Source organism: Ambystoma mexicanum, chromosome 7p (assembly GCF_040938575.1).
Source record: "Ambystoma mexicanum isolate Mex_15411 chromosome 7p, UKY_AmexF1_1, whole genome shotgun sequence".
NCBI lineage: Eukaryota > Metazoa > Chordata > Amphibia > Caudata > Ambystomatidae > Ambystoma > Ambystoma mexicanum.
The window spans coordinates 163,566,807-163,584,889 of record NC_090939.1 but is presented as its reverse complement, the minus strand read 5'-3'; the positions used below and the strand labels follow the sequence as shown (position 1 = coordinate 163,584,889).

At 43.9% G+C, this 18,083-nt stretch overlaps 1 protein-coding gene across 1 annotated transcript in view; it reads left to right on the top strand.

Annotated features, from left to right (window-relative positions):
• The window catches only part of LOC138526526 (putative gastrointestinal growth factor xP4), a 62,019-nt gene that overhangs the window by 10,308 nt on the left and 33,628 nt on the right, over window positions 1–18,083 (top strand). Inside the window, exon 2 of the mRNA XM_069637332.1 lies at window positions 8,783–8,932. Within this exon, the coding sequence (XP_069493433.1) occupies window positions 8,783–8,932 (150 nt within the window). The remainder of the gene's footprint in view (window positions 1–8,782; window positions 8,933–18,083) is intronic.

Genomic DNA, 18,083 nt, shown 5'->3' with positions numbered 1-18,083 from the left:
CCACAAACATCCACAGCGGCAGCCAGCACAACTTTTGGCATGCACGCAACAGTCTAGGCATTGCCCACACCCAGCACAATATAATGCATCCATTTATGTGAACATGTTGCCAGATACCAGAATCCATAAACGTGACATAGCCAGCAACACTTCCATCCAACCCCCACACCATAACACAGCCATCCATGATAACATATCACAGTTACCACAATCCACAAACACCCCTACCCGCTTCCATTCACAAACTATTGTGTCACTGCCAACCTAACCACAACATCTTCACAACATTGGCCCTACTGCACCCAATCTGCACACAGCATTGTATCCAAGCACATACAAGCTCAACTTCAACCATGCCCTCTTTCACACTGACAGTATGCAAACACTGCACCCAGTGGCCACACTGCAGGACTTCTCCCTACACCATCTCCACCCATACACCAAAAAATTTAGCATATTCTAACAATGGGCACACCCATGGAACCAACAATACACACATTTCAGCTCACTTCTGGTACTCTATCACGTCCAAAATGTGCTCCATGACAATTCTTTACAGATCACCACCCTCTGACTGATGCACAGTCAAAACTGCATTGCTGCAGTGGTTTTGCTGAAGGCCTTCAGCCATGCACCCAATATTCTAGGCCACACACCCACCACAACGTAATGCAACCATGCATGCCAACACGTGACCTACTAATACAATCGACACACACACCACAGCCACCAGCATTCCTACCCAACCTGCCCATCGTAATGCAGCAATACAGCAAAACATACAACAGTTACCACAATCTACAAACGTAACACTGTCTCAGCCACCCCTACCCACTTTCATTCACATACTATGGTGTTTCTGGCAACCGAATCACAAAATCTTCGCCACAATGGCCCTCCTCTCAGCACTCTAGTAACTGCACAAAACCAATGCTTCATAAGGCTGCCTGCATTCACCACACACGGTAGCCACCTATCGACATACCCGCCAATTGGCACAATATGCATGAACACTGCAGCCACACCACTGTCTTCTTCCACCTCATTAGATATATCAGACGAACCACTTCCCACTCCCACACCCTTTCCATCCCTTCTTCCCTCCAACACATGGCATAAACTATGTTTTCAGACCCTTCTGGCGCTGCACTGTCCTCTGATACACCAAGGCGGCAATTGCAAAAAATGTTGATGCACAGCATGCTTCCCTCCAGCCAACCACTGGCCGCGTGAAATCTTCGGCGACATCACGGCATACTGCAAGCCAATGAGACTTCTGTCTGCAGAGCGAACAGGGAAATGGGTCTGCGGAGCAGAGCCAGATATCACACATTTTTTGGGACGTACATTTCAGTTCTTTGCAACACAAGCACTGGTCAGATTTCCACCAAACACGCAAAAGCATGCTTTCAGAACCAAGCCCCCGCTCCTGCCACACATTTGGTTTAAATCCGTTCAGCCGTTTGCCCTGTAGGCATGTGCAAAGTTTTTGCCCATTCAGTCTATGGAAAAAAAAAGTGGACCCCCCCTATAACTTTGCCCCCCATGTAAAAACCTCCCCAAACTTGGCAGAAAATTCAGAGTGGCCCATATACTTTTTATACAAAGTTTGGTGAGGATTCGTCCAGGGGACCGAAGTTATTATAAGCAGCCCAAAAAGAGGTCTTACTACTGGATGAGCAACTTAACCATAACTGCACGGCTGCTACCGCGGGCCCTGTAACATATATATATATATATATATATATATATATATATATATATATATATCGAAAAGACCAAGAGGAAAGGGGAACCGCACTCTCCGCGGACAGAATAAAGGTGCCCAAGTAAACAAAAAATAGCGCAGCTCAAAACGTAGGAATGGTCATAAGTGTAATTTAATGGGTAATACAAAAGTAAGATAAAAACACGGCCTCAAAGGCAGCAGCAAAAACAGAGGCAGGACGCCTAGAGGCACGACCCGCACACAACGCATTTCACGCTCAACTGAGTGTGTGTGTGTGCTAAGATAGTTAAGGGATTGCATGGCTACATCTGCAATCCAGATAGTGGGCCTCATTACACGGTAGGCGTTAAGGGTTAACGGTCACCGGTAAGGGTACCGGTGACCAATGTTCCCTCTAAACTGTGCACATTTGCACTTGCCCAGCTTCCTTCTGGAAGCCGCTCAGAAGAATTTTAGCAGCGCACTCAGAAAATTCTCACCTATTCAAGAAGATTTAATAAGGCACAAGACACAGCAATTAACTGAAATGTTCTTTCTCTTAAAATAAGCAACTATTCTTGATATTCTGCTAATTTGCATTACACTACTATGCACCTAAAATCCCTAGCAGCAAAATACAACACAAGTAGTAAAAACTAATATGAAAAACTGGTTCCATGAACAGAAGAATCTAACCAAGATATGCCTGCACACATTAACTAAAAACATTCCCTCCCCACCCATGACTCCTAAACCTGACTCTACCACACTTTCACCTTATGCCTCTGACTTCTGCCCGAGAGTACAGTAAGATACTGCCGGACAACCTTGACTCTTCCTCTCTCGGCTCTGTGAAAGGTTTGCAGACGTGTACCTACATCCACTTGTTTTATGTTTGTAGTAACATGAATAACGTTCACGCGCCAGAATTTCTGTTACTCATTGTGCCTAACCAAAAGCATCACCCACACTATATAGTCTAACTTTAATTTTATTGAACCCAATTTAATTGAAATGCTGGAGTTACTAAAAAACATGCAACCTACTAATTGTCCTCGGGAAATGTTCCCCTCTAAATATATATTGAAGCATCGAGAATAGTTTGCGCCGTTTCTTTGTCGGTTTGTCAGTTCTTCCTTTCATACCGGATCCATTCCTCACTCGATTAAAAATGTGGCAGTTACCGCTCTGCAAAAAAAAACAGGATTGGACCCGTTGGATGCGGCTGATTTAAGACCCATCACAAATACTTTATTTTTCCTGAAGCTCATAGACAAGGCATCTACTACACAGCTGCAATCTTATGTACTTGATACTGGTAAATTGCACGCAAAGCAATCAGGCTTCTGGAGTTTCCATGGAACCGAGACAGCATTGTTGGATTTACAAACACACATGCTTGGTCAACTGGAACACAGCAAGTCAGGGCTGCTGATGCTGTTGGATCTATCGTCAGCCTTTGACTTGCTGGACCATAAAATCTTGCTTGCAAGGATGGCATCTGTTGGCGGACTCTCCAATAATGCCATCACTTGGCTTAGATCTTTTCTGGAGGGCCGCAAGTCACGTGTCCATTGGGGTGACTGTGCCTCCGAGCCACATACTATAACATGTGGAGTTCCCCAAGGGGCATGTCTCTCTCCCTTGCTGTTCAACATTTACATTCTCCCCTATGTGTTGAGCTGGAATCTCTGGGGATCTTTTTTCTGTAATTACGCAGATGATTTTCAGTTGGTATTGAATATAACTGGGAACCATGATGTTGAACAAACTTTAGCTGTAGCCTACTATGTCATAAAACAATGGATGTCAGCAAACTGGCTCTGCTTAAATGCTGCTAAAACCGAGTTGATGCTCTTCGGCTCTCAGCATGCTCAATCTAAATTAAGTCAAAAATATGACTATTTTACCATAAAAGGTATTCAAATTAAAATAGTGCAGCAAGTCACGACCTTAGGCACTTATATGGAGGACAGTCTTGATAGTGAGGCACATGTCACAGCTAGCACTACCAACACCAACTACCACTTAAAGGTACTTAGACAAGTAGCCATGCTAATATTGGTGGTATAAAACTTTCAAGGGCCGTGAAACTACCATGGGTGGACTATTGTAACGCCTTACTGGGAGGGGCCAATAAAGCTGATATCCAACAGTTGCAGAAGATACAATATGCAGCTGGGCGGATCATCTTTTAGATGAAAAGCTTTGAACCCACTAGTGCTGCCAGAAAAAACTCTACTGGCTCCCGGTGGCAGCTCGCATCCAATTCAAACTGCTCACTACATGCCACAAATGTATCTTTGGAAATGCTTCTCTATATTTGAAGGAGAAGATTAACCTCTATCAACCTCAGAGATGCTTAAGATCCACTGAAGTGTTCCTGTTGGCATTGCCATGGATAAAAAGATCTTGTGGTTTAGGGCGGGCTTTCCATGTTCATGGTGCTCAAGCTTGGAATGCCCTCCTACCACAGCTACGAAGGATAGAGGACCATCTTGCCTTCCGCAAACAGCTGAATACAATTCTGTTTTACTAGGATAATCACCGAGTCTCACGTATTACTTCTGTCTTTCGGCGCCTGGATGCCCGTGGGCTTTGGCGTGTTATAAGTCCAATTAACATAACATAACATAACTACCAGCTCAAATATCGGATACTGACTGTAAGTAAGCAGGCTACTTGGATGTGTAACCAAATCCCATACTTCCTCTTCTTTGTACATATGTCACGCAAGTGCTTTGAAGCGGCCCACTTGTAAGTTACCGCATTATGAAACTCAAATATTAATTTGCCCTCTAAAGAATTTGAAAAGACAAATGTGATGTTCAGCGTCTCCTACTTTAGCATGACTAACATTACCCTATAAGTAGAGAGCAACATTGCAATATCATTTACTTAGCCTACAAGGTATAATGGGTATGGACTATGCCTGGGATTACTCGTCCATAGATTCATGGCACCGGATATTCAGAGTGGAGAATGCTTTTCACACAATCTGCATCATTTCCAAGTGTTCAGAGTTCCTTTGGGTATGGACCTTCACATTATATGGTAACTCGCTTCTATAGAAAAACAGTTTCACTGAGCACTTGTGTTAATCCCACACAATGATATAAAGGTGGGGTATGTTGCAAACAATCTTGTATGCACTGCAAAAGAATTGTGTACATGCAGAGTCATGACATTCTTAAAATGCACATCATATGTTGAGGCATTTAAATATACCTTGCTTGCAAAGTATTTTGGGTCTGCAAATATCCCAGTGAGTGTTTACTGCTACAATCCTTCATTTTGTGCAGTGCTCTATCAACTAGTATTGGAGGCAAGCACAGGGGCTGGGGAAGGGTATGGGTGAAAGCATCACTCCTTGCAGGTGATGAACAAAGCAGCAAATTTCAAAGACCAGGTCAGACGTTTCGGCAGTACACTGAAGGAAATATGTTGGCTGTTTGCTAAAGGATAGGAAAGTCTAGTACCCATCCGGACAACAGCACCTTCTTTTTCGTTCTATGCTACACTGCTGAGGGCTTTTCAATATAACCATGTGTTCTGTGTGTGCAGTCTCCAGCATCTCCCTGCATCTTATTTAACTGATCACAAAGAATTACAGAGGAGGGATCCATAGTTGTAGAAGAAGGCACTAAATAATTTGTATCTCTGATGTATTGATGCAATTAACTTAAAAGGAATGTATGTGTGGTTTTCTTCAACAGGGCTCCATAATAAACCTCAGTAAGGGTCTTGTTTAATTTTATCTAGGCTGTGGTGCGGAAGGGTGGGCAAAACTATACACTTTATTATGTGCCAAGTCATTTCACTCCCTATGTCAGGGGGACAAGCAGGGCTCTAATCAGATGTTGCTCCCTACTTGGAGTCAAATGATTTTTCAGGGAGTAAAAAAGTAATTAGCTTTGCCAATAGGGATACTTTCTGCTTATTAAAAGATGTTCTTTCCCCATAAAATTCCATTTGAGATTGGGCATTAATATTATTAAAGTTACTTCCTTCCTATGCCACTGCTCTGCTGGTCACTAATTTGAAAAAATATCAGTGGAGCTTTGTGGGTTGAAGCAATGATATGTTCATTGTTTCTCATTTTTGTTAGGAACATTTCCCTTTTTTAGGGAGTAAAAATGCATGGTGCATATATTTCTTATTTCTAAGGATGGTGTTATCACGGTACGATGTCCTTTCCTCGCGGGATGTTTTTTTGCAGGGTTTTTTACTGCAATTTTTTTTCTAAAAACCCCATCAAATTTTTTTTTTTTTTTAATTTATTCATGGAACACCTGAATTTTATCAAAGTTTCCATTGCAGTTGGTTAGTCCAAGTCTAAATTTCACAGAGACCTTCCTCCGGATGTACCAATACCTCTAGGGTGATCAGACAATTCCCTCTTCTTCTTCATCCACTGGACAGGTTCCACTTCCTAAGAGGGCGTTGGTGCAGTTGTTACCGCATTGATCTGCCGGAATGTTATTTCAATTACGTTCACCATAGCCACCGTCCATCTGGTGGTTTCTCCGGCTATTAATCTGTTCCATAGGTCGTCTTCTTGTTTCATCCATGGATTCAATATCAGAGGTAAGAGGTAGGTAGATCTGATTTGTTTGGTATTAGGACAATCTATTACAAGATGTTTCAGGGTTTCCGCCACCTCCGCCTTTTTACATAGACGGCATCCCTTTTTGCCTGTAGCTCCCCGGATGGTTAGGATTTCCTGTGTTAACAGTAGATTCAGTCTAGCTTTCATGAAAAGAATTATTTTTGCTTTTTTCCAGAAATTTAGCACAGTAATTTAGCGTTTTTTTCAATTTGTTAAACGTTGGAGGGAGATGAGTTAGGAGTTTGTTCTCTACTGCTTTCTCAATCGTATGTATCCAATCTGTTTCTTCCATTTTTTGTTTGATTCTATCCGGATTTTCTTTAAGCTCTTTTTCTGTGCATGCTATTTCGGTTAGCTTCTCTTTTCTATTTTCAGCCCAACTGTTAAGGGCTTTACATTTGCCACTTTCCAGTTCATCCTTGATGATGTTATATGCTGGTAACGTGTCCGCCAGGATTATTTTTCTGTAGAATCTCATGGCACTTTGGTCGACCATAGATAAAAGAGACACTAGGCCCAGTTCTCTTCTAATGGCTGCCATGGATGTTCGAATTTTTAAAAAAATGGGGGGTTGGGCGGATCCCCCTCAAATATAATTTGAACAAAAATTTGATGGTATTTTCACAATTAAAAATCGCTGTAAAAAACCCCACGAAAAACCATCCCATGATGAAATGACATGGGACCGTTATCACTACCCATAGGAGAACGTAATGTGGATAGTAAGCAGAGGCACTTGAATTTTGGATCATCATATTCTAAGGTGCAGTTATTCCGATGCAATTATAATCCGTACACAAATTATTAAAAGCATGTTCTCCTGGCCCTTGGATTACTTCATTAAAGTGGCACTTGAACTCCTTTAGCATGTTTTTGACACGTTGCTTTTAATTGCCATTAATCCATTGGCAAATGTATTCTGTGTGAGTTTCTTGACATCCACATTAGTTATGACAAGAGATATTTGAGGGCCACCACAAGGGTCGTTGCTCGCAGCAGTAACAGGCTGACAAACCAGCCTATTGAAGGAGTGGAACCCACCTATCTCAACCCCCCACCAAGAGCCAACCTACCTAATGGTCAAGGAACAATAACGCACCAGCCTTGAAAATGATCCCTTGGGTCGAAACACGTGTCGGTTGACCACAAGATTATCGCATCAAGAATAAAATTCCCTTTTTTTGAAAAATCAGAATGCAAAGAAACATTTCTTTAAGAATAAATATTGTTTGTGCGTGATATGTGGGAACACAACTAAGAGATATTTGTATTTTTTAATACAAATTAGTGATTTTCCATTGGCATAAAACATACAGGGCCTCATTAAGTCTTGGGGCGGTATCCTGGTGTAAATCTGCCAGAATATCGCCCAAACAAATTACTGTCACTGCCACTTGGTCCGGAGGAATTTCCACCAGATTACAACTGGTGGTGGCGGTGTAATTCCCCATTCATATTGAGTCCATATTGAGTCCGTTGGAATAAATGTGTCTTTTTGGCGGGATTACCGCACTGGAAATTCTGATGATTTCGGTATTGAGTTTGAGGGTTTACCACCAGGATTTTTCCTGGAGGAAAATCTTCCACTCCAGGCCCGAAATCGTAATTTGGCGTAGTGGTAAAGTTGGCGGCAATGGAGTTGCCGCCAACTTTACCACTTACCGCCAAACTCATAATGAGGCCGATATTTTTCTCTGCGCAGAAGTACATCTGCAAGGTACTGTGGCAGATACTGAAGTCTTGGACTGGTTAATGAGTTTTCTGTATAATCACATATGACACATTTTATTTTAGCCCATGTATTTGGAAAAAGATTTTTAAAGAATTGCAGTGGCTGGGTAGAGGAAATTCCTTTGCAAACTCTCTTCTGCGACGGTAGCTCACAAACTGGCTTACCTCATTAGTCAGTTGCGCACATGGAAAATAATGTGCGCACAACAGCCAACCGGTTCCGCACATAGAAAAAAATAATAAGAGGGAACATTGCAGGTGACCGTTAACCCTTACCGCCTTATTACGAGGTCCCTTTGCGGGTTGGTACTTTAATGCCTGCTTTTAGGAGGCGTTAAAAAACGAACCCGCAAAGGGACCAGGGTGCTAATTACGGTACCGCAATTTGCGCAACCGTAATTAGCACCTTCCCCATTCCCATTATGCCCTATGGGGCAAAAATGGGAATGGGGAAGGGCAATGGAGGAAGGGGGAATTACCGCCCGCCAACCTTAGAATAGGGCGGTAATTCCCCCTTCCTCCAAGGCGGTGCCGGTAATTTACCGGCATGGACCACCTTGGTTTACCGCCTTCCGTGTAATGAGGCCCAGTGTTTCTCTTAAGCATGACCCTCCAAAGAAAGATCTTGCATATAAGTGAAAAGCAAAAGTTTCACTTTCTTACATTAAAATGTCTCATTTGCCTATAATATCAAAGAGTGGAAAGGTTCTTATTATCGTCACTTTCTGTTACAGTGTTACATCATCAAGAATGCTCTGTGGTGGTAAAAGAGAGAAGAGAGTGCGGCTACCCGGGCATCAGCGCCAAGGAGTGCAAGAAGAGGAGCTGCTGCTTCGACGCAAGCGCCGCTGGGACCATTTGGTGCTTCCACTCCCGCAGGGCAGGTAAACTAGCTGCCATTACTGTCTCTCATACTTTCTCACCCCAGAGAAGGCATTATTAATCCATCAGAGAAGGCATTATTAATCCATCGCTGTCCACTTGTTCACCACAGAAAAGGCATTATCAATCCATCAATGGCCGCCTGCCTAGGATGAAAGAGTATGTGGGGTAATGAGATGTTAAAAGTTTCTGAGATTGTTTTCTTAACAAACCCCCCACCCCTCGATATGTGACTGTTGTTGCGATTACCTACTTGGAAAAAAAGAAATGAATATTTGTTGATCAAAAATCCCTCTGTTCTTCTACAAATATATTGACACTAATTCTAGGAATGTTTTCCATTAAACATTGTTGCAATAAATAATTATTGATCCGGTCGGATCAGGTTTTATTGCTTTTAGTACCCCTGGTTTTCAATCTGAAAACCCAGGGTGCTGGCAGCAATGTATTTTGTCCGAAGGAATGGGATCGCTTGCTGCGTCATGGTCATTCAAACAAAATGCTTACAAGATGGCTACCATGGAGATGGAAGGCGGGAGCCCCTTTTCCATTTCCATGGCAGCCTAGGAAGTGGCGGTGACAGTGATACCACCACCAGAGAAATAAGGTAAGTGGGGTGGGGAGGGGTGAGGGCGAAGGGACGGTGGGAGAGGGAGGTAAGGGAAAATGGCAGGGCAGGTGCGAGCAGCCTCCACGTTTCTCAGAAAGCGGGCATGGATCGTGGGATTCAACCTGCGAGCTGAGCAGCCTGATTGGCTGTGACACACACCCCGGATGCTAATACTTATTCTTAGAGGGTGTTCAATAAGTGATGAGTCTTGAGAGCCTGAGGGATACTGATTTCTTCAAGCTCATTTAGTAAGTGGTGTATGCACATAAGTTCTGGGAAGTATTCCTTATCAAATTTCCATGGGAGAGCCAGCTTGTCAGAGCTTTCCAAAGCCAGATCAGAAAGAGAAGAAGTCCACTACTGCACACAGCCCTCTAATGTAGCCCGTCTTTCAACGGTGGATGTGGAGACTAATCTGAGGAAAGCAACGGGTCGCAACAGATGTGGAAATGTTGCGTCAGCAAACCTCCCTTCCACCGATGATTGGCCAGTTCTCTTCCTGCCCACTTGATATGATACGATATAATGTGGCATTACCAAATGGGGTTGTGCGTTTGCTAATTCTTATGTGGAGGAACGCGCCACTTTAACTATTACCCTGTCTGTCGAGGCGGCAGTCAGACAAAAGCAGAACCCCTCCTCCCGAAGGAAGAAAAAGTGGGGGCAGCACAGGCCCCTGCTGCTTAAACCCAATGGCCACCTCGGCAGCAGGCAGCTGAAACAGGCGAAGATTGACCGGGAAAGTACTACAAGGAATGGCAAATAGGGCATTAACAGCAGATTACAGGGCCATGAGAGGAGAACACCAGTCACAACAAAGGGGGTGCTGGAAACTTGAACATATCAAGGGTGTGGGCTGGGGAGAATTTGTTGGTAGAAAGGAGATGGGAATGCCGGTAAGGGAATGCTGTGAGGGTTACCCTCGAACGATAAGGTAGGAAGTAATAGAACGTAACTGTGAGATCATGATATCTCCCCCTTAGGCAGCAAACCCAAATGATGCTGGAGCAGCTGTACGTGGGATGTGAGCCTTCCTTTTGCTGGTGTCTTTTGCAAAGTTACTTGCATTGCTGTACACATTCACTGAGCACACATGTGCTGCCCTGGGTTAGACAGATGTAATGGAAGGTCGCAGGATAGAAGGAAGACCATCCGGCAAGGTCTGTAGTGCTGGGCTGCTGTTGATGAGATGCGTGGGCTTGACTTTGGGTGGGTTCAAATAATAGGGCTGTGCCCGACACATTGGAGGTCTCAAGGAGTAAGAATGTGGAACCCTTCCAACAGCAGCTGCCAATCACAACCTTCTGAAAAGCAGCAGACAGACTACAACCTTTGAAAGGGCACTCATGTGTGCTCAGTGAGGAAGCACCTGTATGTAGAAACCACAACATGAACAGCTGGTGGTTGGGTGCGATGTGTGACCACACACGAGCGTGAGTAGCAACATCTACCTTTAGATCCTGCCGACGGATACCAGACCCATGAGACCTCAGCAGGAACAGGGTGTATCAGGCAGAGTAGTGTGAATGCGTGTTAGAGTTGCTGAACAGGGTTTGAATGGGGTTGAGGGGGAAGTCCGCTGTGCATGTTTAGAGTGTGCATGGCATGGAGGTTGGATCTGGAATGCTGGGGGTTGTTGGAAGCAGATGACTCAGTCAACTGTTGCTGAGGAGGAGATGGGTGGCATTGGTAGTGTTGGGGAAGTCATTCTATTTTCATTGTCATCCTCCAATAAACATGTTTCCATCTGCATCATGGAGTTTTACTATTAACATTCTTCAGGTTTAACACCCATCCTATAAAAGAGAGAATTGTAGAGATAAAAATGCCCTTCCTTCTAAATAGAAACCTTGACTCTATGACAGGGCAACTATTTAGTCTAGAGAAAATGGTTTCAGCAGTTCACAGAGAAGGTGGACAGCACAGAAGGGGCGCCTGATGCCGCGCAGTAGCCTGCACCAGAACTTGCGAGGGATCAGTAACAGAAAATCTGAGGGCTGACCCAAACTTCACCCACCTACCTGTGGCTGCAGTGAGAAGCAACAGGCTTAGTGGCATAGCCGCCATACCCAGGAGAGAGCTGCAGTAGCAAAGAAGGAGACGCTGACCCTGTATCCAACCATTATAGGGGAAGGTAAAGGGGATGATTGGATGATTGGCCCCCAAGTTATCAAAGCAATGTCATTTTAGGGGGAAACAAAGCAACACCTGGCATAGCTTCTGAGACACCGGCCTACCTCAGCATATCTTGTAGTGTCACTAACAATGTGCTCCATTTCATACTCACTACCCTTCTTAGCACAAGCTGATCTATGGATGTAATTGAATGTAGACCGCTACCTTTGAGTACCGTGGCATTGTGGTTGGAGCTCTGGACTCAGGCAGGCAGCCAGGTTTAGGATTACGAGTTTGGCATCACATATCACTTGGACATGTTATGGTGTGATTTCCCAATATCTGCTCTCTAGGTTGGGGTTTCTGCCTCGGAAAGGGACTGTCAGAAAGTTAATGGGTTCATTGGGACATTAAGCTGCTTTTGGTACAACTTCTTAGCCATGATGTATTTGTATGAAAGCAGATTGCAAAGCTAGTGTCTTAAAGAGGTTAACCTAATGATACACCTGCCTTTGATTAAGCTCATACTTAGGGACCTATCTTTGCTGAAATTAAATGTTCAGAAAAATGATTTCAATGTATTGGAAATATACACTTCCCTACACTTTAAATCTATTGATGCTGACTTCTGTAAATAATACCGTGCACAGGTGGGTGGTTAGCCAGTGACATGCTGCCGGCTACCTACAGTAAATGGTTGGAGAATGTGACTGCTTTGTGTTTCTTTCGTAAAAAATAAAAAAAGACATAGACAACTAGAAACATATTATTATGTTTTTATGCAAATAATGTGTGCAAAACTGTAAAATGTAATATGCATAATGTTAAAAATTTACGAAGAGTCGAAACGGGGTCAGATTATAGAAATGCCCAAAATGTTGGCTTTGCCAATACTTGTTTCATTTTCAGACAACTTAAATGGTAGCAGATCACACATCAGCAGTATTTTCTGACTTGCAGAATTTCTGTCAATATTTTGGTGTTGTCTGCATTATCGCTACTTTTTACACATGGGATTTTCGCATGTATTGTCTTACTTTTCACCCAACTAAAGTTCATAAGCACGATTGACAGCTATGTTTTAATACCACCAGCTTTGGGCCTTTCTAGGGCACTCTAATGGAGGGCGCAGGTACTGGGGACTTGGCAGGAATGAGCAATATTTATTACACCTTCTGACTAACAGCATAACTTGCCACAGCAGCATTGCTGTTAATTTGACACCTCTCTGCTATAACCTGTATGATATTATATGATATGGCATTTATAACGCGCCTATACACAAGTGTTTCAAGGCGCAAAGTGATAGTGGAAGTAACTTGGATTTGGAAGCAATTAGCATTAAACAAACCTTTATCATCATTTACTCAACCCTCAGAATAAGGACATCTCTTCTAGGGGTAGGATAGTATTTGATGAAAAAAAACATGCTAAGACAACAGTCTGTGACACCCTGTCACCCATTTGTGAAAGTGGGAGTGATATGGATTTGGTAGTAATTTACTGCACCATTGCAAAAAACACTGTTGCATCAATGACACCCAGTGAATAAGGACATCGCTTGTTAAGGTTACATTGTATGAAAAATAGTATCCAATGACAATAAGCTGCGCTTGTATCATATATGAAACGTGATAGGCAAATCTGGTGTTCTACCACTGTACAATGAAAATACATATTTTCATAGCAAAGACTCACATGGAGAAATTCCTTTTCACCTTTCCTTCTTGACACTAAAACAAATAATAGTTCAATATTATTTTGCAGCCTGAAGCCCCCTCCCCCAACATGCTTGCGCTAGCAGCCCTTTTAAAACGCGCTCCTGCAGTGTATCTGACTGCATTCTCTCTTTCATCCACAGCTAGGGGTAGCTATTAATACCCCCCCTCATTTTATTTATTTATATTTATAGAGCGCTCTACAGCCCTCGGGCATCGAGGCGCTGTGACGACATGGATGAAGGCATGATTCAGGGTTACAATAATGCGGCCCCACAAGGGTACTTAGTGCAAAGTGATCGATTACATAGTGATCACATACATTAAAAATTACAAGGAAGCATACAATGTGTGCAGCCGCTTATGGTTGTGCCAGAAGACCAGTCATACAAAGAGCCTAGTCTTAGAGAGTTCCACTTTGTAGTGTGGTACCGCTCTTTGCAGCTCCTCCTCCATCTCCTTACCTGCATTCTGTAATCCGCTGCTGCTTCTACTGGCAAAATAGGACCGACTTCTTGGCTCCTGCTTATATCTGTTTCCTGCTGAACTACTTCCGGGTTACTTTGGGAATTTGAGCACGTTCCCTAGGGCGTCCAGAACAAGGGGCAGACAGAGCTAAGGGCTCCTGCAGTTATCTTTTTCTGCTTTATTCTATGTCCCCTGTTAACCTCTGTTTGCCACTGTTTGTCAAAAACATGACAAAAATCAAGCACACAAACCACATTCAAATCAAACTCCAACACAGCACTCCTCTTAAACAACTAATCATGTACACTCAACTGACACGTCGCACCTGCTCACAAGCATGAAATCAACTGGCTTATTAGCACACACTCCCAAGGCATATTCTTTCTAACAGAAATATGACTCAAATCCCACCCAGCTCCTATTATCTATGACATCCTTCTACCATGCTATCTCATCCACCACAGAGAAAGCCCACACAAACAAGGAGGTGGCATCGCCGAGATTTACAAAGGGTCCATCACACTTAGCAACCACCCACACACACACCCATACATTTCATTTGAAGTGCTCCCTCTGACTTGCTCGCCTCCATTACATCCACACCCCACCCTTATCCATCTCGTTTAGCCCCCTGCAAAAGACAATCCCAACTTCCACACTGACTGCACTGACTTTGCAGCTAACAACCACAGCTCCCCCGGCACCAATATCAACCTTGGTGATTTCAACTCTGTTAGATCCCCTCCAAACAATAACCCCTCACTAAAGATTATCATCATTCCACTCATCCTCTATGACCTCACAAAACGTGTCATCTACGCACACACACTCAGCTGGCAACACCCATGGCCTTTTAATTTCAAGCAAAATAATTTATCTGCGGAAAATCAAAATGGGTGTCACGGTCTGACCATTTAGCAATCACATTCAAGCTCTCTTCACCACACAGGATTACCCAACCCTATTGCCCCAGCCAGACAAACCAAACACATTACAGACACAGGGGGTCATTACGAGGTAGGAGGTAACCATGCCGTTATTAGCGGCATGGCTACCCCCTTACCGGGCCGGGTCCGGGTTCCTTCAATGAGGAATTAGCGGGCCATTCCGACCTTGGAGGGCCTGGTAATTCCTCATTCAAGGAACCCATCCCTATTCCCATTTGAGTCCCCATAGGGCTCAATGCGAATGGGGAGGATGCTAACAACGGGCCCATTAATAATGGGCCGGTTGTCAGCATCTTGGTCTGCTCGCGGGACCCGCTAAGGACACCTGGATTTAGCAGGCGTCCTTAGCGAGTTCTGGCAAGCAGACTCGTAATAGGCCGCTAAGGGGTTGACGGCTCCGGCACCGTTGTTAGCATCTTGTTAGCATCTTTGTCTGCTCGGGGGACCACGCTAAGGACGGCTCGTTTTACCAGACGTCCTTAGCGGGTTCCCGTGAGCAGACTCGTAATAGGGCGGTAAGGGGTTGACGGATCTGGCACCTTTACCGGCGCCGTTAACCCCTTACCGTCAGGGTCAGAATGACCCCCACAGTCTTCTTTGCACCGCTCATACTACCCCCACTGTTCCCCATGCAAACATCCCTCCATTCCCCTCAACAATTACAGCACCATCATCACACTGGCCCTCGATAAAATTGCACCCCTCAAATCACAAAAATCCTGAAAACTGCCACCATGAATCATGGTTCAACAGTTCCCTCTGCTCTATCAAGTATGAATACAAATCCAGTGTCCCACCACCAGGACACCATTCAAACACTGCTGCATCAAATACAAAACAGCCATATTCCATGCCAAACCCACACACTAACTCCAAGAACTCCAATATACTACCAATCGGACACATACACTTTTCGACATCATCAAGTTCTTCTCCAAATCATCATTCACACTTTCCACAGCCGCATCCACTTCAGTATGCAACTCCCACATGGACTACTTGAACTCTAAAATACACATCAGACAAGTCCTCGCCTCTGTTCTCTCACATCCACCCCCCACATGCCACCACAGGGGACACCTATTACTCCATCGACAGAGACACACCCATGACCCTTACTACCAAAGAAAGGCTGCACACTAACTTGAAAATGCAGATCCTGTCTCTCAAATGGTGCTATCCACTCTCCACTCAAAACTGGAGAAATCTTCCCCTTCCTTAAAAAAGCGTCTCTTGACCCCACACTCCTCAAAAACTACCACACCATCCTATCCTGCAATAAATCGTCAGAATCATGGACACTTCATCACAACCCAACTCCCACAACACATCACCACAAACAACCTCCTCAACCCCTCCCAATCTGGCCTTCAACGTGTACACAGCACAGATACTTCTACACTTCACTTCCACAATATCACAGCCATGGGGCACACATCCCTACTCCTACTCCTCGTCCTCTCAGCAGCCTTGTACACCATCAACCACACCATTCTGATTCCACTGACCATCCTTTCCCACAGGATGAAACTCTCAGGCACCATCCTCGACTGGTTCATCTCCTTTCTCAATGACAGAAAACACGTTGTCTTCATGCCCCCTCATCAATCTCACCCCTGTCAAGAATGGGGTCTGGCAAGGATCCTCCTCGTCTCCACTCTCTCTTCTTCAACCTATATATAGAATTCCTTGGGCAGACCCTTAGCAAACACAATGTCCGTAATACACAGGTGACACACAAATATACTTCCACTGCTCATCTCCTTCACAACTCCACATACTCGAAACCTGTCTCTCCACCATCTCCACCATCACCACCGGGATGGCCACCCACTTCCTCAAGCTCAATCCTCCCAAAACGAAAAGCCTTCTGATCTGCCCCAGGCACAAATCCAACCTCACCCCCTGGGTCAAAGAACTCACAACAGACAACCCTCATCACACCTGTCAAATCCCTTGGCTTCACTATATGCCCCATCATACCCCACATAGCTGCTGTCCCCAAAACATGCAATCTACAACTGCACCTCCTACACAAGAGAAGACACATCCTTCCCATTGACAACTTCTGCACCGCAGTCCAAGCACTGGTTCTGTCCAATCTGGACTATGGTAACGCCTCCTCACTTGACTCCCCCAGCACTACCCTGGCCCCCTGCAAGCCATACAAAACGCAGCAGCAAGGCTCACATTCTCCACCTTCCCAAACATTTACACATAACCACAGCTCTTTCCCAGCTCCACTAGCTTCCTTTACCCAAGAGAATTGTGCTTAAATTACTCTCCTGTGCTACCGCTTGTCTATCCCAATCTACCACCCAAATATGTTGCCCTTGTAAAGGGCAACAAGACCCTCTGAGTAGGGCCATCGCTGAACAAAAATTCTATTTAAATGCATAAATAGGCAAATAAATAAATAAATAGATAGAGGAAAGAATGACTTTGGTTCAAGAACTGAGATAAAACGTGCACCCCTGTACACTCAAGTGCACAAGATGTACTTTTAATTCCATACGTTTCGCTTATTCCCTTAAGATTTCACATAGGGAAGGTTTTACTAACAATTGTATATAGTTTAGAGTTTTATTCACCTGATTGGGTAACATTACATACTGTAGAAGTCAGCTTCTGGAAAAGAAAAAAAAAACATTAGGCTTGCCTTTATCTGTGCTTTTTGTCTTAATCCGGCACAAATTGTGCTTACAATCTTTGGGATCGTAAATTTGCTGGCTAAACCAGAAACTTTTCAGGAAAATCTTGGATCCTCCACTGGGTTCTCAGTTCTCTGAGTGACATGTTCTTATGAGAACACTGTGATGTGCAACTCTCAACTAATTCACTAATGAGTGTGACACAGTGCTTGCTAATGTAAATCGTGTGACACTGTGCTTGCTAATGTAAATCTGGACAGAAATCTCCTAATTGACAATACTGATGCTCTTAAAAAATGGGTTTATTCTATTGGTGCAAGGATAATGCAGCAATTTTGAGCTATAAACTATGTTTGGAATTTTGGAAAGATTCATAAGTTCTATGATTTTTTGTCTAAATATGTCATGACATTTCTGAACCCAAGGTTTCGCTTTTATATGGGTTTTAAATTGAATGTACTCAGCACTCTACAGATATGGAGTCTGATTCGAAATATCCTTAAAGTCGAAAGGCATTGAAGATTGTGTAAGCTTCAGTCTGCAAAAGAAACCTTAAACATCTCCTAATTAATTGTGCTTCTACTTATGAATTACATGCTTCTTTATTTGGGCGATTTTTCTATTCTGAGGTGTCTTTGGGGAAA